This window comes from Anas platyrhynchos, chromosome 5 (assembly GCF_047663525.1).
Source record: "Anas platyrhynchos isolate ZD024472 breed Pekin duck chromosome 5, IASCAAS_PekinDuck_T2T, whole genome shotgun sequence".
In the NCBI taxonomy this organism is placed as follows: domain Eukaryota; kingdom Metazoa; phylum Chordata; class Aves; order Anseriformes; family Anatidae; genus Anas; species Anas platyrhynchos.
Window position 1 is genome coordinate 31,820,733 of NC_092591.1, and position 21,735 is coordinate 31,842,467.

General features: G+C 53.8%; 2 protein-coding genes and 2 long non-coding RNA genes across 6 annotated transcripts; 2 read left to right on the forward strand and 2 right to left on the reverse strand.

Moving 5' to 3' along the window:
• Positions 1-172: 172 nt before the first annotated feature.
• Positions 173-9,711, reverse strand: LOC140002634 (uncharacterized). Its single transcript, XR_011809662.1, has 2 exons — positions 7,761-9,711; positions 173-2,154 (listed from the first exon to the last, which is right to left on the reverse strand). It is a non-coding gene; the product is annotated as an uncharacterized lncRNA (long non-coding RNA).
• On the forward strand, positions 1,841-7,434 carry LOC113840864 (ciliary microtubule associated protein 1A-like). Of its 2 annotated transcripts, XM_072038685.1 has the most exons (7): positions 1,841-1,974; positions 2,234-2,360; positions 2,986-3,186; positions 3,582-3,683; positions 3,864-3,985; positions 4,438-4,578; positions 5,409-7,434. In XM_072038685.1, the coding sequence occupies exons 2-7, from the start codon at positions 2,255-2,257 to the stop codon at positions 5,490-5,492; spliced, it is 756 nt and encodes a 251-aa protein (XP_071894786.1). In that variant the 5' UTR covers positions 1,841-1,974; positions 2,234-2,254; the 3' UTR covers positions 5,493-7,434. The 2 variants fall into 2 exon arrangements, with proteins under 2 accessions (XP_071894786.1, XP_071894785.1); XM_072038684.1 differs by lacking the exon at positions 5,409-7,434 and having other exon boundaries at positions 4,438-5,117.
• Positions 9,712-10,717: 1,006 nt separating the features above from the next.
• Positions 10,718-20,263, reverse strand: LOC113840865 (uncharacterized). The gene is made up of 2 exons (XR_005266358.2): positions 18,306-20,263; positions 10,718-12,699 (listed from the first exon to the last, which is right to left on the reverse strand). It is a non-coding gene; the product is annotated as an uncharacterized lncRNA (long non-coding RNA).
• LOC119713062 (ciliary microtubule associated protein 1A-like) lies at positions 12,386-17,979 on the forward strand. Of its 2 annotated transcripts, XM_038180507.2 has the most exons (7): positions 12,386-12,519; positions 12,779-12,905; positions 13,531-13,731; positions 14,127-14,228; positions 14,409-14,530; positions 14,983-15,123; positions 15,954-17,979. In XM_038180507.2, exons 2-7 carry the CDS (start codon positions 12,800-12,802, stop codon positions 16,035-16,037), a joined length of 756 nt encoding a protein of 251 aa, XP_038036435.1. In that variant the 5' UTR covers positions 12,386-12,519; positions 12,779-12,799; the 3' UTR covers positions 16,038-17,979. The 2 variants fall into 2 exon arrangements, with proteins under 2 accessions (XP_038036435.1, XP_038036434.1); XM_038180506.2 differs by lacking the exon at positions 15,954-17,979 and having other exon boundaries at positions 14,983-15,543.
• Positions 20,264-21,735: the final 1,472 nt, after the last annotated feature.

Consider the following 21,735-nt stretch of genomic DNA (forward strand, 5'->3'; position numbering starts at 1 on the left):
ACAGTATCAAGATCTTACTGCTACAGGGAGGCAGAGAGACAAAAAGCTCTCATTTTGGTTGCTTTGGCCTCTCCATTAGGGACCATGCTGTCTGCAACACTCCCTCAGCCTCCTGATCTCTTCCAGCAGCACTATCTTGTTGTCGACGGAAGGAAGACACAGACGCTCAATATGAGTGATCAGTGAACTTCGATTTATTGGATAGCTCAGCCGTCTTTTATATGATTCAATATAATTAGCTCATACATATTGCAAAAGCTAAGCTCACTATTGGTTAGTGCAACTTTCCCTATCTTATCAGCTAGCTCCTCATTCCCTCAACCGTTATCCCGTCTTAGGTACTTTCCCATCCACACACTGACACAATGCCTTTGTCCCTTGATTGGCTTCCCGCCATCGGCCAGACTCATATGAGCTGCGTTCGATACTTTTTTAGCTCGCGACCTCCAAGTTGTTCAACATTCACATGACCTACTTCACTTAACCATTCCTCCACACTATCTGTCCATTCATCGCTGTGTTTAGGGAGCTTACGGTGACCAAGTCTTTCAATTCAGTTTCCCTGGAGATGGATGAAGTGGCTTTCATGAAATCACCCCAGGAGAGTTGGGGCAGCAATAACAGTACATTTTCTGCTGATACTACCTGTAGCTTGCAAGTACTTCGAGCTATCACATAAGCATACCCACGGTTACGTGTCCCCTGGGTTTAAGTGCCCCTAGGTTAACTGCCTCAAGCACTGCCCTGCAGTTTATTTAGTACAAGGGGCGTGTGAGACGCTTGGTGCTCCCAGGATGCCCTTGTGAGGGGCTGGGAGGGCAGGAGGTGCTTAAGCAAGGTGTGGGGTGCTCCCAGGGCACTTGTGAAAGGGGCTGGATGCACACAGGGTGCTCGGACAAGGAGGGGGGTCTGCCCCTGTCCCCACCACCCCAAAGCGGGGACATGCGGTACAGGGGGTACGACAAGGATGCCCTCGGCCTGGCTGCTGGGCTTGGGGGCATCATGGACAACAAGGGGGGCAGCGGAGATGAGGAGGAAATTAGGAACACCAGGAGGAAATGGTAATTTCAGGAGATTGGGAAGAAATGAATTCCAACCCTCAGTCCATGTCACATGTACCACAATCTTCTACATCGTCTCAGACCCTCTCCAAGTACATGGACACTACACACATCTTCAGTGCCACCGCACACAGGGCCCTCCCTACCCACTCGCACCCCACAGCCAAGCATCCATCCAAATTTTAGATTTTTTTCACCCATCTTTTTTTATTCTTGTGCATACACTATCATGGCAAAAACATGAGATGAACTCACTCTGTTGTTCTCCTGAAACTCGAGAACCTGCTGCCTCAGAGCCCAATTTCCCTGTTTTCCGGAGAAATGGTGTGTCTTCAGTGAACTGAGACACAGGGATGTGAGCAGTGCTGCCCTAGCTCCAAAGTTGTAATCATTCATTGCTCTGCAAGATCTTCCTGTGCTGTTTCAGAGGAGGCCTTGTCTCTCCAGTATTCTCTCAGAACAAAAGTTTACATCACACAGGATCGTAAAATCATCCAGGGTAGGAAAAGACCATTTACTCCCACCTTTAAACTAGTCCTAAAAGGATTAGTTTAAGTCCCTAGTTGGAGACTTGTCCCCAAGGACAGCCCAGCTCCACGCCCCAGCCTGGGGGGCACAGGGCTGGCATCTCCCTGGGCTGAGGCCAGAGACACTTTACCAGATGGGGTCCAGCCCAAGCCTTGGAGGTAACAGCCCAGATGGGGTCACCATGGTTCTGAAGCCTCTATGCTGTCATAATGCGTTTCCATGGCGATGCCGTCCCCTATAAAAGCTGGCAGCTGACACCCTCCCCCAGAGTCAGAGTCTGTCCTGAGCTCTGCCTGTCCGCAGCAGCTCTCTGTGCCCTGTGACTGTGAGCAGCCACAGCAGCAGCGCTCATCCTCACCGAATTTTCCTTCCAAGGCTAAGAAAGGTGAAGTGGAGCTCCTCCCGCAGGGAGAGGCGGGTTTCAGACCTGGGTTTTGGGACTGGAGATTCAGCTGTCGGTCTGCTGGTGAAAGAAGCAGCGATAGCTTTGTTTCCTCTGAAGGCTCAGTACCGAGGCACAGAGGGACGGGGGAGAAGTCCTGTGCACCAAGCGGAGCACTGGCACCTGAAAGAGAGGGGCAGAGCTGAACTCCAGGCTCTTTCGGGGCAGCCCATCAGTAACTCCTCTGCTCTTCTACCTTTAGGCTTTGGAGACACCTACCAGCATGGACGGAGCCTTTGTGGGGACGTGGAGACCTCACCGCCCCCGCGGCCCGATCATGGCCCAGTTCACCACCCCTGGGCCCAAGTACTCCATCCCAGGGGCAACAGGTACCGCAAACAAACCCAGGGCAGGCGGCACATCTAGGACATCGCTGCTCACAACAGCCCAAAAGTCTTTTTTTGGCAAAGCCTCCGTGCCCCCCAGGCCTGGCAGAGGAAGGCTGATACTTCCCCTCACCCAGGAGAGCGCTGCTTTCATACCAGCAAAAGCAACGGCCTGGGCAGCATTTCCTGGCGCTGTTCCCATTGGCACTCCAGGGAAGTCAAAGCCTCACAGAAGCCACCTTCCTGTTGGCTTGCCCTCGGCTCTCCAAGTGTCTGTGGGGTTACACTCTTGGATAGCAGCTGAATCCCAGGGATGCTCGTTATGGAGTGCCAACACTGGTGCTCCAAGCAGTGTTTTTGAACCGCTGGGTGCAGGAAGCGTGCTGGCCACACATCGGCTGTCTCTATCTGCTGCCTTTGCAGTGCAGCTACAAAGCCATTTGTGCTTCTTGGCTGACTCTTCTGCACCCCAAGCACTGCGTAACTGGCTTGTGGTTGTAGTAGTCTTGGAGGAAAAAGGCCCACTGGAGGGGAATTTGGGGGGATGCCGACTCCAACTGCGCCTCTTCCAGTGGAGCTTGAAGCGTGCAGCCTCCTGGAGGTGCCCTTTGTGTGCTTTGCTTCCTAGGTTTCGTGGGCCACAGTCCCATCAAAAACCGAGCCCCTGCTTACACTTGCAGAGGGACCAAGCCACCCGTGACCGGCGGCTGCGGTCCTGGTCCCCGCTACTTCGTGGAGCCTGACATCACCAGGACGGGGAAGTACGTGCCTCCAGGCACCCACATCCGGGGACTTCCCAAAATAAACACTGAGATCACACCCGGACCAAGTGAGTAGCAGTTCTCCAGCTCTTCATCCCGACAAGACCACAGCACCCCACTTCTGCCCTGGCCTAGCAGGGGAACAAGCCATAAGTGTGGGCAGCCATAAACGCCCTCTGAGAAGGAGAGCTGCTAAGGACCACAGGCTGTGGGGATGAGGGGGCAGGACCCAGATGCCAGAAAGAATGGGGGGGGCTGACAAGAGGGACAGCAGGGCAGGACAAAGCTGCGGGGTGCAGAGAAATCCCTCTTGGTGCTGCCTGTGTCCTCCAGCACAGGGCAGGAGGAGCTGCCAGAGAGCTGGCAATTTTGCAGCTCTTCTGAAGAGCCCCTCCTTGGGATATTGCCTCTGTGTCTGGAGAAAAAGACCAGCACTTGACTGCTTTTCTTCTCTCGGCCCCAGGCGATTACCACACGGAAACATCCAACAAGCACGTCTTTAAATGTCCACCCGTGCAGTCCATGGCCTTCCGGCACGAGGCCTTCCGAGCAGACCGACCTCCAGGTAAGGCGACCCCGGGCAGGGCAGACACTTGCAGCCTGCGCGAGCTCCAGGGACAGCCTGCTGCTGCTCCGCCTTGGCAAGGGGCCGCTTCCAAAGCCTCCCCCTGACCTGTGGGGAGAGAAGCAGCAGCTTCTCACTCAGGACCCCATCGCTCACCCTCTCTTTTCGCTCCTCCTGCAGGCCCTGGCACCTACACCTTACCCAGGCTGATGGGACCTAACACAGCCTATACAACCGCCAGCCCGTGCTACTCTATGAAGTGGAAGAGTAAGCACGATCGCTTCGATGCAGACCTCTCCAAGGTGAGCGGTGCTTCCCTTCTTTTCCACACTGCCTAGTGACCCCGAGCTGCTCTCCTCGTGCCACGAGGGCTCCAAAGCCTGCTGCATCCTTGCTTAGGGCAGGCTTCTGTGCACCAAGAGCAAAGCCAGAGAATCCACAGCTGTACTTGCGGGGCCACAGAGCACTCCTGCTGTTCCAGCGGGAAGACAACACAGGGATGCTCTGCCTACACCTGCAAGTGCCTCACTTTCCAGCTCTGGCAGTTTTGATGATGCAGAGCTCATCAGAACTGATGGCTACCTGCCTGACGCTCTGGAACATGCCCCTCTTTGGAGGGGAGCAGGCTGTGCCACCGCCGACATTGTCCCAGGCTTTCCACACCCCTTCTCTGTTAAGGGTGCAGCCCTCGTGGGGAATCGGGAAGGAGAAACCTGTGAATTTGTACCCATCGAGGTCCCCGGCTCTCTTGCAGACTCCCGGTCCCGCCGCATTCCCAAAGATTGAGGTGGATACCTACAAAAGAAGGGCACCCATCTACACCATGGGAGCCCAAACCAGAATTGGAGGGGACAGAACCATCAAGCCTGGGCCCGCGGACTACCGCACTGGAAAGGTAAGGCAGCCTGCTCGCCTCTCCTGCTCCGTTTTCCAACGAGCAGCCTTCAAGCATCTCCCCCTCCTGCTCAGGCTTCAGAGAACAAACGGGCTTCTCACTGCAGGCACCAGCTGCAGGACAGCAGGCCTGCTCCCTGCCCCAGACCCTAGCAGAGGAAGGGCAGAGGACACGGCTTTTCCCTTCCATTCCCTCCGCCCTTACACACGACTTGCTCATCCATCACCATCTGTGAGAGTGGAGCTTGGGGACACCCTGCAGATACACGGGGAGGGGAATCCAGCAAAGGCTAGGCTTGGAGAAAGTTCTGGATCCAGGGCAGGTCCAGCTGAGCTTGCCATGCCAGATGGAATAACCGTCCTTTCAGCCCAGTTTCCTTTTGCACACAAGAGCTTCTCTTGAAGTGGAATGAGACAAAAAGCAGACAAAAATCAGGGAGGTCGTTATTTACCTCTCCCATATCTGTGGTGATGACTGCTTGCCCCAAACGGCAAGCAGGAAGAGCATCAAAGCATTTCCAGTGCTCGGCTAACATGGGAGGTTTTGAAAGAGCATGCCACCAGGACAGGGAGAGTTAGCTAAAGGTTCCCAGGCGTGCATACAGCTGTGGATGAGACATGCCAAGTGCCCGTAGCCACCCCTGTTAGAGCAGGCTGCCTTCACTGCAACAAGTCTGCTCCAGCAGGAAGCTGAAGCAGCGCTGCACTCACATCCTGACACGGAGCAGTAAGAGAGAGGCATACAGGGACTGGCTAGGAACAGGGGGATGTGTGGGACAGCAAGAAGGACCCTTAATGAACCCCTCTTTTTTTAAACTTTTCCCCTTCCAGGTGACACTGATCAAGCCCCAGGCACCTGAAACCACTTTTGGAATCCGTCACTCCATCTATACAACTCCACTCATAGTGGAATAAAAAAAAGTTCCCCAAAAGACCTGGCTTGTTCTCCTTGAGCTATGAGGAGAGGAATGAGAAGGAAGGGAAGCGGGGTGTGAGTGAGGAAGTTTCCTTTTCCCTCTGTAAGGTTAAAGCCTCAGCAAAAAGAGTTCAAGAGGAGAGCCCCACAATCCAAAGGGCACGCAAGACAGCCAGATCTACCGGCACCTTTTCACCTGCGTGCCTTCAACCCACTAGGCCTTGCATCCTGATTGCTCCCTTCACCCTGTGCCAGGGCCGTTCCTCTCCTGCAGGCTGCAGTGCTTCTGGCTGAGGAGAGATGCCAGCCCCACAAAGAGCCATCAGAGCTCAACGCCGCGCCATGACAGCACTCAGGGCCTTCCCTACCCACTCGCACCCCACAGCCGAGCATCCTGGAGCTGCACCATGCAGCTGCTGCAGGGAACTTTACGCCAAGCGTTTACCACCTGCCTCGTAGCTTCCGGCAGCATGCGAGACTGCAGCAGGCACCAGAAGCACCAGCACTTCACGTGGTGATGCTGCACATTGACTTCCCACCCTAAGTTCCCTTTCTGGTGCAGTTCCCTTCCCCTCTTGGCGGCAGAAGCCAGATCTTAGGTTACAGGCATTTCCTTTTCTTCCCCATGGAGTACCGTGGGGGCTTTTCCCTACACCATATTGGCATCTGCCAGCATGGGAAGTCTGAATCAGCAGAAGCAGCTTGCTTTTCTCAACATCTTTCCCACCCTTTTGGCCTCTGAAGATAGCATCTAGGTCTGCTGCATAGCAAGACAGTCATAAGGGAAAAGCCACTGCCTGTGAGAACAGGCACAAGAAAGAAATAAGAGAAAGTACACTGAAGGGGACCAGACCTGTTATTTTTAAAGGCAGCACATTTTGCACATGCAGAAGAAAGGTTTCTGTGACGATTTAGACTTTTTGCCTGTGAATGACTTTCTGTGATTGTTCCAATACATTTCCTTTTCATCATTAAAATCAGATTCACACTGAACTCCACTCCTCCTGTTCTCTGAGCTCACAGGGCTAACCCCAGTGTGCTCAATGTTGGAAAACAGAACGTTCTGCAGTACGCCCCCTCCCAAGGGGAAACTGTGATTTACAGTCCCAGCAGCAGACAGAGAATTGAGATAAACTAGTTTTGATGGCAGCAACCATGCATAGACACAGCTCATAATGCAGCTATCAAGGGTCCATTGAAGACACAGCATTACGACTGACTTCTCTAGTTCTAGTACTGTTCTAGTTCTCTTAGTTCATCAGGAGAAAGGTCAACATCTTCTAACCTCCCAAACAAAAGCAGCTCAGCAGAATGTGCAAAGCACCCACTCTATGTGCCACAGAAGGACTTCAGTTTAGTACAAAACTTTATTCATACCAATACTGCAAAACTACAAAAGTGAACACAGAATCTGAGCAGGCCTGGAGCCTGTCCCATCCACCAACCTCTGGAACAGCAGCAAGGCCCCAGACAGCTTTATTTTATTAACAAACTAGAATATGCAAAACTTTTCAGTTTAACAGCAGTTTCAAGATTTGGCTCTGAAAGGGGGTGTCTGGAAGAAATCCTCCCCAACAAGCCCATATTGGCTAGATATTTCCTTTGGCCTCATCCTGGAATCACTTAGCAATTTCTTTGCCCTTCGACTCATCCGGGTCCAGATCTGGAAATAGATGGTGGTCTCCTTTGTTTAGCTGTGCCAAAATGCCGACCAAGTACTACTGGGACTAGTTTAGGTGTTGTTTTTTTTTCCAAGTTTGAGGAGAATGTGCAGGGAAGAAGAGTAGGAATGGAGGCATCAAGGACTTTGGTTCTTATCGCTGCTTCTCTATTAAATGCGGCAGCTCCCAGCAATGTCTCTGTGTGGAGGAACGATGGGTGAATTGACAGACCGCTTTGATTTCAGAAGCGGATGACTTCTGAGGAAAGGTCACTGGAACAGCCTGGTCTTCATGATGGTGGCCATTTCAGTTTGCTTTAGCTGTTGTAAATAAAGACCTGGTTTTACATTTTTTTACCCAGGTGTTGTGTGTTTTTTAATTTCTCCTCCAGCTCCTGGCCTTGCCCCGGGCTCCTGTCTCAGGGTACTTCAGCCCGTTTCTGCCAGCTGCTGCCCGTGCCCTGCTTGTGCCTGTTGACACATGCTTAACCCTCTGAAACAGAACTGCAACATTTGGAAGTTCTTGGAGAACCTGAGAAGGTATAACCTGTTCGCGTGCTGGAAAATAGCCTCTCCCAGCAGGAAATATTCTGAGAAAGTGCCGTACCTGAGACAATTCACAAGTATGAATTCAAGGCGGGTGTGCAGGGTAATAACAGCAACACAGTAGTTGATCGCCATTTGCCGAGGCGATCGGCTCCGGGGCAGACGCGTTCTGCAGCGGAGCGGGGGATCGGGCCAGGCAGGGCTAATTTTCCGGCATCGAGCCGACTTCAGGGAGCCGCCAGGACCCGGCAGCCCTCCTGAGGGAGGCTGACGAGGCGAAGGCGGAGCCAGCAGCGCCCCCTCCCCGGCCGTTCAACAGCTGCCCCTAGGGAGCGCGGCGAACAGGGCGGGCAAACAGGGAGTGGCGCGGCAGGGCGAGCAGGCAGGGCGAGCAGGCAGGGCGAGCAGGCAGGGCGAGCAGGCAGGGCGAGCAGGCAGGGCGAGCAGGCAGGGCGAGCAGGCAGGGCGAGCAGGCAGGGCGGAGAGCAACCCCCTGCCCACACGAACACCTCTTAACGACAGCCGTTAGCTAGGTGATAACGGTCTCCACCAGGCACGGTGCGCTCTCCAGGAGGTCGGTGTACACCCAGACCGACTGCCCGTTAAAAAATGCAGCGGTTCAGGTCACGGGATGCAGGGAGTGTCAGAGCCTGCTGCTGCCGTCGGCGGGAGGCAGAGACGCTGCGTGCGTGAGGTGCGAGCAGGTGGATGACCTGATCCGCATGGTGGCGGAGCTCAAGGAGGAGGTGGAGAGGTTGAGGGCCATCAGGGAGTGTGAGCGGGAGATAGACTGGTGGAGTAACTCCCTGCAGGGCCTCAAGGAGAGGTACCGGGGTGAGACACCCCAGATGGGGGTGGACCCCCTGCCCTGTCGCCGTCGGGCAGAGGGAGGGGATCTGGGAGTTGAGGAGGAATGGAGACAGGTCCCTGCTCGACATGGCAGGCGATGCCCTCCCCTTCCGGCCCCACCTTCCCAGGTGCCCTTACGAAACAGGTTTGAGGCCCTGGAGATTGAGAGACCAGCAACTGAGGAAGAGGTAGAAAGTGTTCCCAGGAGGATGCCTAGGGCGAGGAGGTCGACTCCACGCCTCAGGACTGCCTCCACCAAGAAAGACAGGAGGGTGATTGTTGTGGGAGACTCTGTCCTTAGGGGAACAGAGGGTCCTATTTGTCGGCCTGACCCTACCCGTAGGGAAGTCTGCTGCCTCCCTGGGGCCAGGGTCAGGGACGTCGCCAAGAAAGTCAAGTGCCTGGTACGGCCCACTGACTACTACCCGCTACTGGTCTTTCAGGCTGGTAGCGATGAAGTAGCAACGAGAAGTCCGAAGGCGATCAAAAGAGACTTTAGGGATTTGGAGCGACTACTTAGAGGATCAGGCGCGCAGATTGTGTTTGCCTCTGTCCTTCCGATAGGGGGGATCGAAGCAGAAAGGTGTGCTGTTCACATAAACTCGTGGCTTCGAGACTGGTGTGACCGGCAGAACTTTGGGTTCTTTGATCACGGGAAGGCCTATGCTACACCGGGCCTGATGGCACCGGACGGGAAGGGCCTCTCTCGGAGAGGGGTAAGGATCTTTGGTCAGGAGTTGGCAGGGCTGATAGATAGGGCTTTAAACTAGAGCCGAAGGGGGAAGGGGCTAAAACCAGGTACGCCGGTGAAGACCTAAGGGATGGTATGCTAGAATCAGAGGGGCTGTGTGCCAGTGAGATCCTTCAGTTAGATCCACAAGGTGCTAAGTGTAAGGAGACGCACCTGAAATGCTTCTACACGAACGCACGCAGTATGAGGAATAAAATGGATGAGCTAGAAGTCCTGGCCCAGTCCCGCAACTACGACATCATCGGCATAAGCGAAACCTGGTGGGATGAGTCCTGTGACTGGGGTGTTGCGATAGATGGTTACAGGCTCTTCAGGAGGGACAGGCAGGGTAGGCGAGGTGGTGGGGTGGCGATGTATGTGAAGCAGGGGCTGGACTGTGTGGAACTTCAGGTTGGCGATGGCAAAGTTGAGAGCCTCTGGGTAAGGATCAAGAGACGAACGAATAAAGGGGATGTCGTTGTGGGAGTCTATTACAGACCGCCTGGCCAGGACGATAGCGCCGATAACTTATTCTTTACAGAACTAAGAGAGGCCTCGAGATTAACTCCCCTTGTCCTTATGGGGGACTTCAACCTGCCAGACGTTAACTGGGAGTGCCACACGGCTGACACGAGCAAGTCCAGGAGGTTCATGAAGCACCTAGACGATAACTTCTTGGTGCAGGTGCTAACGGAGCCAACTAGGAAAGGTGCCCTCCTAGACCTGTTGCTAGAAAACAGAGAGGGTCTGGTGGGAGATGTGGTGATTGGTGGCCGCCTCGGTCATAGCGACCATGAAGTGGTTGAGTTCAAAATTTACGGTGACAGAAGGACAAGTGCCACCAAAACCTCATCCCTAGATATGGGGAAAGCGGACTTCAGGCTGCTCAGGGAACTAGTCAGCAAGGTCCCCTGGGAAGCTGCTCTTGAAGGCCTCGATGTCCACCAGTGCTGGTCATTCTTTAAGCGATGCCTCCTAGAAGCACAAGATCAGGCAATTCCTAAATATCGCAAGTCAGGCAGGCGGGGCAGGAGGCCGGCGTGGCTGACCAGGAACATTCTGATGGAGATTAGGCGGAAACAGAGAGTGTTTCGCTACTGGAAGGAGGGCCAGGTGTCATGGAAAGAATACAGGGATGCTGTTCGTGTTTGTAGGGAGAAAATTCGTGTGGCTAAAGCACACCTAGAGTTGAAGCTGGCTGTGTCTGTGAGAGAAAATAAAAAGGGTTTTTTTAGATATGTGAATGGAAAAAGGAGAACTAAAGAATACAGTATCAAGATCTTACTGCTACAGGGAGGCAGAGAGACAAAAAGCTCTCATTTTGGTTGCTTTGGCCTCTCCATTAGGGACCATGCTGTCTGCAACACTCCCTCAGCCTCCTGATCTCTTCCAGCAGCACTATCTTGTTGTCGACGGAAGGAAGACACAGACGCTCAATATGAGTGATCAGTGAACTTCGATTTATTGGATAGCTCAGCCGTCTTTTATATGATTCAATATAATTAGCTCATACATATTGCAAAAGCTAAGCTCACTATTGGTTAGTGCAACTTTCCCTATCTTATCAGCTAGCTCCTCATTCCCTCAACCGTTATCCCGTCTTAGGTACTTTCCCATCCACACACTGACACAATGCCTTTGTCCCTTGATTGGCTTCCCGCCATCGGCCAGACTCATATGAGCTGCGTTCGATACTTTTTTAGCTCGCGACCTCCAAGTTGTTCAACATTCACATGACCTACTTCACTTAACCATTCCTCCACACTATCTGTCCATTCATCGCTGTGTTTAGGGAGCTTACGGTGACCAAGTCTTTCAATTCAGTTTCCCTGGAGATGGATGAAGTGGCTTTCATGAAATCACCCCAGGAGAGTTGGGGCAGCAATAACAGTACATTTTCTGCTGATACTACCTGTAGCTTGCAAGTACTTCGAGCTATCACATAAGCATACCCACGGTTACGTGTCCCCTGGGTTTAAGTGCCCCTAGGTTAACTGCCTCAAGCACTGCCCTGCAGTTTATTTAGTACAAGGGGCGTGTGAGACGCTTGGTGCTCCCAGGATGCCCTTGTGAGGGGCTGGGAGGGCAGGAGGTGCTTAAGCAAGGTGTGGGGTGCTCCCAGGGCACTTGTGAAAGGGGCTGGATGCACACAGGGTGCTCGGACAAGGAGGGGGGTCTGCCCCTGTCCCCACCACCCCAAAGCGGGGACATGCGGTACAGGGGGTACGACAAGGATGCCCTCGGCCTGGCTGCTGGGCTTGGGGGCATCATGGACAACAAGGGGGGCAGCGGAGATGAGGAGGAAATTAGGAACACCAGGAGGAAATGGTAATTTCAGGAGATTGGGAAGAAATGAATTCCAACCCTCAGTCCATGTCACATGTACCACAATCTTCTACATCGTCTCAGACCCTCTCCAAGTACATGGACACTACACACATCTTCAGTGCCACCGCACACAGGGCCCTCCCTACCCACTCGCACCCCACAGCCAAGCATCCATCCAAATTTTAGATTTTTTTCACCCATCTTTTTTTATTCTTGTGCATACACTATCATGGCAAAAACATGAGATGAACTCACTCTGTTGTTCTCCTGAAACTCGAGAACCTGCTGCCTCAGAGCCCAATTTCCCTGTTTTCCGGAGAAATGGTGTGTCTTCAGTGAACTGAGACACAGGGATGTGAGCAGTGCTGCCCTAGCTCCAAAGTTGTAATCATTCATTGCTCTGCAAGATCTTCCTGTGCTGTTTCAGAGGAGGCCTTGTCTCTCCAGTATTCTCTCAGAACAAAAGTTTACATCACACAGGATCGTAAAATCATCCAGGGTAGGAAAAGACCATTTACTCCCACCTTTAAACTAGTCCTAAAAGGATTAGTTTAAGTCCCTAGTTGGAGACTTGTCCCCAAGGACAGCCCAGCTCCACGCCCCAGCCTGGGGGGCACAGGGCTGGCATCTCCCTGGGCTGAGGCCAGAGACACTTTACCAGATGGGGTCCAGCCCAAGCCTTGGAGGTAACAGCCCAGATGGGGTCACCATGGTTCTGAAGCCTCTATGCTGTCATAATGCGTTTCCATGGCGATGCCGTCCCCTATAAAAGCTGGCAGCTGACACCCTCCCCCAGAGTCAGAGTCTGTCCTGAGCTCTGCCTGTCCGCAGCAGCTCTCTGTGCCCTGTGACTGTGAGCAGCCACAGCAGCAGCGCTCATCCTCACCGAATTTTCCTTCCAAGGCTAAGAAAGGTGAAGTGGAGCTCCTCCCGCAGGGAGAGGCGGGTTTCAGACCTGGGTTTTGGGACTGGAGATTCAGCTGTCGGTCTGCTGGTGAAAGAAGCAGCGATAGCTTTGTTTCCTCTGAAGGCTCAGTACCGAGGCACAGAGGGACGGGGGAGAAGTCCTGTGCACCAAGCGGAGCACTGGCACCTGAAAGAGAGGGGCAGAGCTGAACTCCAGGCTCTTTCGGGGCAGCCCATCAGTAACTCCTCTGCTCTTCTACCTTTAGGCTTTGGAGACACCTACCAGCATGGACGGAGCCTTTGTGGGGACGTGGAGACCTCACCGCCCCCGCGGCCCGATCATGGCCCAGTTCACCACCCCTGGGCCCAAGTACTCCATCCCAGGGGCAACAGGTACCGCAAACAAACCCAGGGCAGGCGGCACATCTAGGACATCGCTGCTCACAACAGCCCAAAAGTCTTTTTTTGGCAAAGCCTCCGTGCCCCCCAGGCCTGGCAGAGGAAGGCTGATACTTCCCCTCACCCAGGAGAGCGCTGCTTTCATACCAGCAAAAGCAACGGCCTGGGCAGCATTTCCTGGCGCTGTTCCCATTGGCACTCCAGGGAAGTCAAAGCCTCACAGAAGCCACCTTCCTGTTGGCTTGCCCTCGGCTCTCCAAGTGTCTGTGGGGTTACACTCTTGGATAGCAGCTGAATCCCAGGGATGCTCGTTATGGAGTGCCAACACTGGTGCTCCAAGCAGTGTTTTTGAACCGCTGGGTGCAGGAAGCGTGCTGGCCACACATCGGCTGTCTCTATCTGCTGCCTTTGCAGTGCAGCTACAAAGCCATTTGTGCTTCTTGGCTGACTCTTCTGCACCCCAAGCACTGCGTAACTGGCTTGTGGTTGTAGTAGTCTTGGAGGAAAAAGGCCCACTGGAGGGGAATTTGGGGGGATGCCGACTCCAACTGCGCCTCTTCCAGTGGAGCTTGAAGCGTGCAGCCTCCTGGAGGTGCCCTTTGTGTGCTTTGCTTCCTAGGTTTCGTGGGCCACAGTCCCATCAAAAACCGAGCCCCTGCTTACACTTGCAGAGGGACCAAGCCACCCGTGACCGGCGGCTGCGGTCCTGGTCCCCGCTACTTCGTGGAGCCTGACATCACCAGGACGGGGAAGTACGTGCCTCCAGGCACCCACATCCGGGGACTTCCCAAAATAAACACTGAGATCACACCCGGACCAAGTGAGTAGCAGTTCTCCAGCTCTTCATCCCGACAAGACCACAGCACCCCACTTCTGCCCTGGCCTAGCAGGGGAACAAGCCATAAGTGTGGGCAGCCATAAACGCCCTCTGAGAAGGAGAGCTGCTAAGGACCACAGGCTGTGGGGATGAGGGGGCAGGACCCAGATGCCAGAAAGAATGGGGGGGGCTGACAAGAGGGACAGCAGGGCAGGACAAAGCTGCGGGGTGCAGAGAAATCCCTCTTGGTGCTGCCTGTGTCCTCCAGCACAGGGCAGGAGGAGCTGCCAGAGAGCTGGCAATTTTGCAGCTCTTCTGAAGAGCCCCTCCTTGGGATATTGCCTCTGTGTCTGGAGAAAAAGACCAGCACTTGACTGCTTTTCTTCTCTCGGCCCCAGGCGATTACCACACGGAAACATCCAACAAGCACGTCTTTAAATGTCCACCCGTGCAGTCCATGGCCTTCCGGCACGAGGCCTTCCGAGCAGACCGACCTCCAGGTAAGGCGACCCCGGGCAGGGCAGACACTTGCAGCCTGCGCGAGCTCCAGGGACAGCCTGCTGCTGCTCCGCCTTGGCAAGGGGCCGCTTCCAAAGCCTCCCCCTGACCTGTGGGGAGAGAAGCAGCAGCTTCTCACTCAGGACCCCATCGCTCACCCTCTCTTTTCGCTCCTCCTGCAGGCCCTGGCACCTACACCTTACCCAGGCTGATGGGACCTAACACAGCCTATACAACCGCCAGCCCGTGCTACTCTATGAAGTGGAAGAGTAAGCACGATCGCTTCGATGCAGACCTCTCCAAGGTGAGCGGTGCTTCCCTTCTTTTCCACACTGCCTAGTGACCCCGAGCTGCTCTCCTCGTGCCACGAGGGCTCCAAAGCCTGCTGCATCCTTGCTTAGGGCAGGCTTCTGTGCACCAAGAGCAAAGCCAGAGAATCCACAGCTGTACTTGCGGGGCCACAGAGCACTCCTGCTGTTCCAGCGGGAAGACAACACAGGGATGCTCTGCCTACACCTGCAAGTGCCTCACTTTCCAGCTCTGGCAGTTTTGATGATGCAGAGCTCATCAGAACTGATGGCTACCTGCCTGACGCTCTGGAACATGCCCCTCTTTGGAGGGGAGCAGGCTGTGCCACCGCCGACATTGTCCCAGGCTTTCCACACCCCTTCTCTGTTAAGGGTGCAGCCCTCGTGGGGAATCGGGAAGGAGAAACCTGTGAATTTGTACCCATCGAGGTCCCCGGCTCTCTTGCAGACTCCCGGTCCCGCCGCATTCCCAAAGATTGAGGTGGATACCTACAAAAGAAGGGCACCCATCTACACCATGGGAGCCCAAACCAGAATTGGAGGGGACAGAACCATCAAGCCTGGGCCCGCGGACTACCGCACTGGAAAGGTAAGGCAGCCTGCTCGCCTCTCCTGCTCCGTTTTCCAACGAGCAGCCTTCAAGCATCTCCCCCTCCTGCTCAGGCTTCAGAGAACAAACGGGCTTCTCACTGCAGGCACCAGCTGCAGGACAGCAGGCCTGCTCCCTGCCCCAGACCCTAGCAGAGGAAGGGCAGAGGACACGGCTTTTCCCTTCCATTCCCTCCGCCCTTACACACGACTTGCTCATCCATCACCATCTGTGAGAGTGGAGCTTGGGGACACCCTGCAGATACACGGGGAGGGGAATCCAGCAAAGGCTAGGCTTGGAGAAAGTTCTGGATCCAGGGCAGGTCCAGCTGAGCTTGCCATGCCAGATGGAATAACCGTCCTTTCAGCCCAGTTTCCTTTTGCACACAAGAGCTTCTCTTGAAGTGGAATGAGACAAAAAGCAGACAAAAATCAGGGAGGTCGTTATTTACCTCTCCCATATCTGTGGTGATGACTGCTTGCCCCAAACGGCAAGCAGGAAGAGCATCAAAGCATTTCCAGTGCTCGGCTAACATGGGAGGTTTTGAAAGAGCATGCCACCAGGACAGGGAGAGTTAGCTAAAGGTTCCCAGGCGTGCATACAGCTGTGGATGAGACATGCCAAGTGCCCGTAGCCACCCCTGTTAGAGCAGGCTGCCTTCACTGCAACAAGTCTGCTCCAGCAGGAAGCTGAAGCAGCGCTGCACTCACATCCTGACACGGAGCAGTAAGAGAGAGGCATACAGGGACTGGCTAGGAACAGGGGGATGTGTGGGACAGCAAGAAGGACCCTTAATGAACCCCTCTTTTTTTAAACTTTTCCCCTTCCAGGTGACACTGATCAAGCCCCAGGCACCTGAAACCACTTTTGGAATCCGTCACTCCATCTATACAACTCCACTCATAGTGGAATAAAAAGAAGTTCCCCAAAAGACCTGGCTTGTTCTCCTTGAGCTATGAGGAGAGGAATGAGAAGGAAGGGAAGCGGGGTGTGAGTGAGGAAGTTTCCTTTTCCCTCTGTAAGGTTAAAGCCTCAGCAAGAAGAGTTCAAGAGGAGAGCCCCACAATCCAAAGGGCACGCAAGACAGCCAGATCTACCGGCACCTTTTCACCTGCGTGCCTTCAACCCACTAGGCCTTGCATCCTGATTGCTCCCTTCACCCTGTGCCAGGGCCGTTCCTCTCCTGCAGGCTGCAGTGCTTCTGGCTGAGGAGAGATGCCAGCCCCACAAAGAGCCATCAGAGCTCAACGCCGCGCCATGACAGCACTCAGGGCCTTCCCTACCCACTCGCACCCCACAGCCGAGCATCCTGGAGCTGCACCATGCAGCTGCTGCAGGGAACTTTACGCCAAGCGTTTACCACCTGCCTCGTAGCTTCCGGCAGCATGCGAGACTGCAGCAGGCACCAGAAGCACCAGCACTTCACGTGGTGATGCTGCACATTGACTTCCCACCCTAAGTTCCCTTTCTGGTGCAGTTCCCTTCCCCTCTTGGCGGCAGAAGCCAGATCTTAGGTTACAGGCATTTCCTTTTCTTCCCCATGGAGTACCGTGGGGGCTTTTCCCTACACCATATTGGCATCTGCCAGCATGGGAAGTCTGAATCAGCAGAAGCAGCTTGCTTTTCTCAACATCTTTCCCACCCTTTTGGCCTCTGAAGATAGCATCTAGGTCTGCTGCATAGCAAGACAGTCATAAGGGAAAAGCCACTGCCTGTGAGAACAGGCACAAGAAAGAAATAAGAGAAAGTACACTGAAGGGGACCAGACCTGTTATTTTTAAAGGCAGCACATTTTGCACATGCAGAAGAAAGGTTTCTGTGACGATTTAGACTTTTTGCCTGTGAATGACTTTCTGTGATTGTTCCAATACATTTCCTTTTCATCATTAAAATCAGATTCACACTGAACTCCACTCCTCCTGTTCTCTGAGCTCACAGGGCTAACCCCAGTGTGCTCAATGTTGGAAAACAGAACGTTCTGCAGTACGCCCCCTCCCAAGGGGAAACTGTGATTTACAGTCCCAGCAGCAGACAGAGAATTGAGATAAACTAGTTTTGATGGCAGCAACCATGCATAGACACAGCTCATAATGCAGCTATCAAGGGTCCATTGAAGACACAGCATTACGACTGACTTCTCTAGTTCTAGTACTGTTCTAGTTCTCTTAGTTCATCAGGAGAAAGGTCAACATCTTCTAACCTCCCAAACAAAAGCAGCTCAGCAGAATGTGCAAAGCACCCACTCTATGTGCCACAGAAGGACTTCAGTTTAGTACAAAACTTTATTCATACCAATACTGCAAAACTACAAAAGTGAACACAGAATCTGAGCAGGCCTGGAGCCTGTCCCATCCACCAACCTCTGGAACAGCAGCAAGGCCCCAGACAGCTTTATTTTATTAACAAACTAGAATATGCAAAACTTTTCAGTTTAACAGCAGTTTCAAGATTTGGCTCTGAAAGGGGGTGTCTGGAAGAAATCCTCCCCAACAAGCCCATATTGGCTAGATATTTCCTTTGGCCTCATCCTGGAATCACTTAGCAATTTCTTTGCCCTTCGACTCATCCGGGTCCAGATCTGGAAATAGATGGTGGTCTCCTTTGTTTAGCTGTGCCAAAATGCCGACCAAGTACTACTGGGACTAGTTTAGGTGTTGTTTTTTTTTCCAAGTTTGAGGAGAATGTGCAGGGAAGAAGAGTAGGAATGGAGGCATCAAGGACTTTGGTTCTTATCGCTGCTTCTCTATTAAATGCGGCAGCTCCCAGCAATGTCTCTGTGTGGAGGAACGATGGGTGAATTGACAGACCGCTTTGATTTCAGAAGCGGATGACTTCTGAGGAAAGGTCACTGGAACAGCCTGGTCTTCATGATGGTGGCCATTTCAGTTTGCTTTAGCTGTTGTAAATAAAGACCTGGTTTTACATTTTTTTACCCAGGTGTTGTGTGTTTTTTAATTTCTCCTCCAGCTCCTGGCCTTGCCCCGGGCTCCTGTCTCAGGGTACTTCAGCCCGTTTCTGCCAGCTGCTGCCCGTGCCCTGCTTGTGCCTGTTGACACATGCTTAACCCTCTGAAACAGAACTGCAACATTTGGAAGTTCTTGGAGAACCTGAGAAGGTATAACCTGTTCGCGTGCTGGAAAATAGCCTCTCCCAGCAGGAAATATTCTGAGAAAGTGCCGTACCTGAGACAATTCACAAGTATGAATTCAAGGCGGGTGTGCAGGGTAATAACAGCAACACAGTAGTTGATCGCCATTTGCCGAGGCGATCGGCTCCGGGGCAGACGCGTTCTGCAGCGGAGCGGGGGATCGGGCCAGGCAGGGCTAATTTTCCGGCATCGAGCCGACTTCAGGGAGCCGCCAGGACCCGGCAGCCCTCCTGAGGGAGGCTGACGAGGCGAAGGCGGAGCCAGCAGCGCCCCCTCCCCGGCCGTTCAACAGCTGCCCCTAGGGAGCGCGGCGAACAGGGCGGGCAAACAGGGAGTGGCGCGGCAGGGCGAGCAGGCAGGGCGAGCAGGCAGGGCGAGCAGGCAGGGCGAGCAGGCAGGGCGAGCAGGCAGGGCGAGCAGGCAGGGCGAGCAGGCAGGGCGAGCAGGCAGGGCGAGCAGGCAGGGCGAGCAGGCAGGGCGGAGAGCAACCCCCTGCCCACACGAACACCTCTTAACGACAGCCGTTAGCTAGGTGATAACGGTCTCCACCAGGCACGGTGCGCTCTCCAGGAGGTCGGTGTACACCCAGACCGACTGCCCGTTAAAAAATGCAGCGGTTCAGGTCACGGGATGCAGGGAGTGTCAGAGCCTGCTGCTGCCGTCGGCGGGAGGCAGAGACGCTGCGTGCGTGAGGTGCGAGCAGGTGGATGACCTGATCCGCATGGTGGCGGAGCTCAAGGAGGAGGTGGAGAGGTTGAGGGCCATCAGGGAGTGTGAGCGGGAGATAGACTGGTGGAGTAACTCCCTGCAGGGCCTCAAGGAGAGGTACCGGGGTGAGACACCCCAGATGGGGGTGGACCCCCTGCCCTGTCGCCGTCGGGCAGAGGGAGGGGATCTGGGAGTTGAGGAGGAATGGAGACAGGTCCCTGCTCGACATGGCAGGCGATGCCCTCCCCTTCCGGCCCCACCTTCCCAGGTGCCCTTACGAAACAGGTTTGAGGCCCTGGAGATTGAGAGACCAGCAACTGAGGAAGAGGTAGAAAGTGTTCCCAGGAGGATGCCTAGGGCGAGGAGGTCGACTCCACGCCTCAGGACTGCCTCCACCAAGAAAGACAGGAGGGTGATTGTTGTGGGAGACTCTGTCCTTAGGGGAACAGAGGGTCCTATTTGTCGGCCTGACCCTACCCGTAGGGAAGTCTGCTGCCTCCCTGGGGCCAGGGTCAGGGACGTCGCCAAGAAAGTCAAGTGCCTGGTACGGCCCACTGACTACTACCCGCTACTGGTCTTTCAGGCTGGTAGCGATGAAGTAGCAACGAGAAGTCCGAAGGCGATCAAAAGAGACTTTAGGGATTTGGAGCGACTACTTAGAGGATCAGGCGCGCAGATTGTGTTTGCCTCTGTCCTTCCGATAGGGGGGATCGAAGCAGAAAGGTGTGCTGTTCACATAAACTCGTGGCTTCGAGACTGGTGTGACCGGCAGAACTTTGGGTTCTTTGATCACGGGAAGGCCTATGCTACACCGGGCCTGATGGCACCGGACGGGAAGGGCCTCTCTCGGAGAGGGGTAAGGATCTTTGGTCAGGAGTTGGCAGGGCTGATAGATAGGGCTTTAAACTAGAGCCGAAGGGGGAAGGGGCTAAAACCAGGTACGCCGGTGAAGACCTAAGGGATGGTATGCTAGAATCAGAGGGGCTGTGTGCCAGTGAGATCCTTCAGTTAGATCCACAAGGTGCTAAGTGTAAGGAGACGCACCTGAAATGCTTCTACACGAACGCACGCAGTATGAGGAATAAAATGGATGAGCTAGAAGTCCTGGCCCAGTCCCGCAACTACGACATCATCGGCATAAGCGAAACCTGGTGGGATGAGTCCTGTGACTGGGGTGTTGCGATAGATGGTTACAGGCTCTTCAGGAGGGACAGGCAGGGTAGGCGAGGTGGTGGGGTGGCGATGTATGTGAAGCAGGGGCTGGACTGTGTGGAACTTCAGGTTGGCGATGGCAAAGTTGAGAGCCTCTGGGTAAGGATCAAGGGACGAACGAATAAAGGGGATGTCGTTGTGGGAGTCTATTACAGACCGCCTGGCCAGGACGATAGCGCCGATAACTTATTCTTTACAGAACTAAGAGAGGCCTCGAGATTAACTCCCCTTGTCCTTATGGGGGACTTCAACCTGCCAGACGTTAACTGGGAGTGCCACACGGCTGACACGAGCAAGTCCAGGAGGTTCATGAAGCACCTAGACGATAACTTCTTGGTGCAGGTGCTAACGGAGCCAACTAGGAAAGGTGCCCTCCTAGACCTGTTGCTAGAAAACAGAGAGGGTCTGGTGGGAGATGTGGTGATTGGTGGCCGCCTCGGTCATAGCGACCATGAAGTGGTTGAGTTCAAAATTTACGGTGACAGAAGGACAAGTGCCACCAAAACCTCATCCCTAGATATGGGGAAAGCGGACTTCAGGCTGCTCAGGGAACTAGTCAGCAAGGTCCCCTGGGAAGCTGCTCTTGAAGGCCTCGATGTCCACCAGTGCTGGTCATTCTTTAAGCGATGCCTCCTAGAAGCACAAGATCAGGCAATTCCTAAATATCGCAAGTCAGGCAGGCGGGGCAGGAGGCCGGCGTGGCTGACCAGGAACATTCTGATGGAGATTAGGCGGAAACAGAGAGTGTTTCGCTACTGGAAGGAGGGCCAGGTGTCATGGAAAGAATACAGGGATGCTGTTCGTGTTTGTAGGGAGAAAATTCGTGTGGCTAAAGCACACCTAGAGTTGAAGCTGGCTGTGTCTGTGAGAGAAAATAAAAAGGGTTTTTTTAGATATGTGAATGGAAAAAGGAGAACTAAAGAATACAGTATCAAGATCTTACTGCTACAGGGAGGCAGAGAGACAAAAAGCTCTCATTTTGGTTGCTTTGGCCTCTCCATTAGGGACCATGCTGTCTGCAACACTCCCTCAGCCTCCTGATCTCTTCCAGCAGCACTATCTTGTTGTCGACGGAAGGAAGACACAGACGCTCAATATGAGTGATCAGTGAACTTCGATTTATTGGATAGCTCAGCCGTCTTTTATATGATTCAATATAATTAGCTCATACATATTGCAAAAGCTAAGCTCACTATTGGTTAGTGCAACTTTCCCTATCTTATCAGCTAGCTCCTCATTCCCTCAACCGTTATCCCGTCTTAGGTACTTTCCCATCCACACACTGACACAATGCCTTTGTCCCTTGATTGGCTTCCCGCCATCGGCCAGACTCATTTGAGCTGCGTTCGATACTTTTTTAGCTCGCGACCTCCAAGTTGTTCAACATTCACATGACCTACTTCACTTAACCATTCCTCCACACTATCTGTCCATTCATCGCTGTGTTTAGGGAGCTTACGGTGACCAAGTCTTTCAATTCAGTTTCCCTGGAGATGGATGAAGTGGCTTTCATGAAATCACCCCAGGAGAGTTGGGGCAGCAAT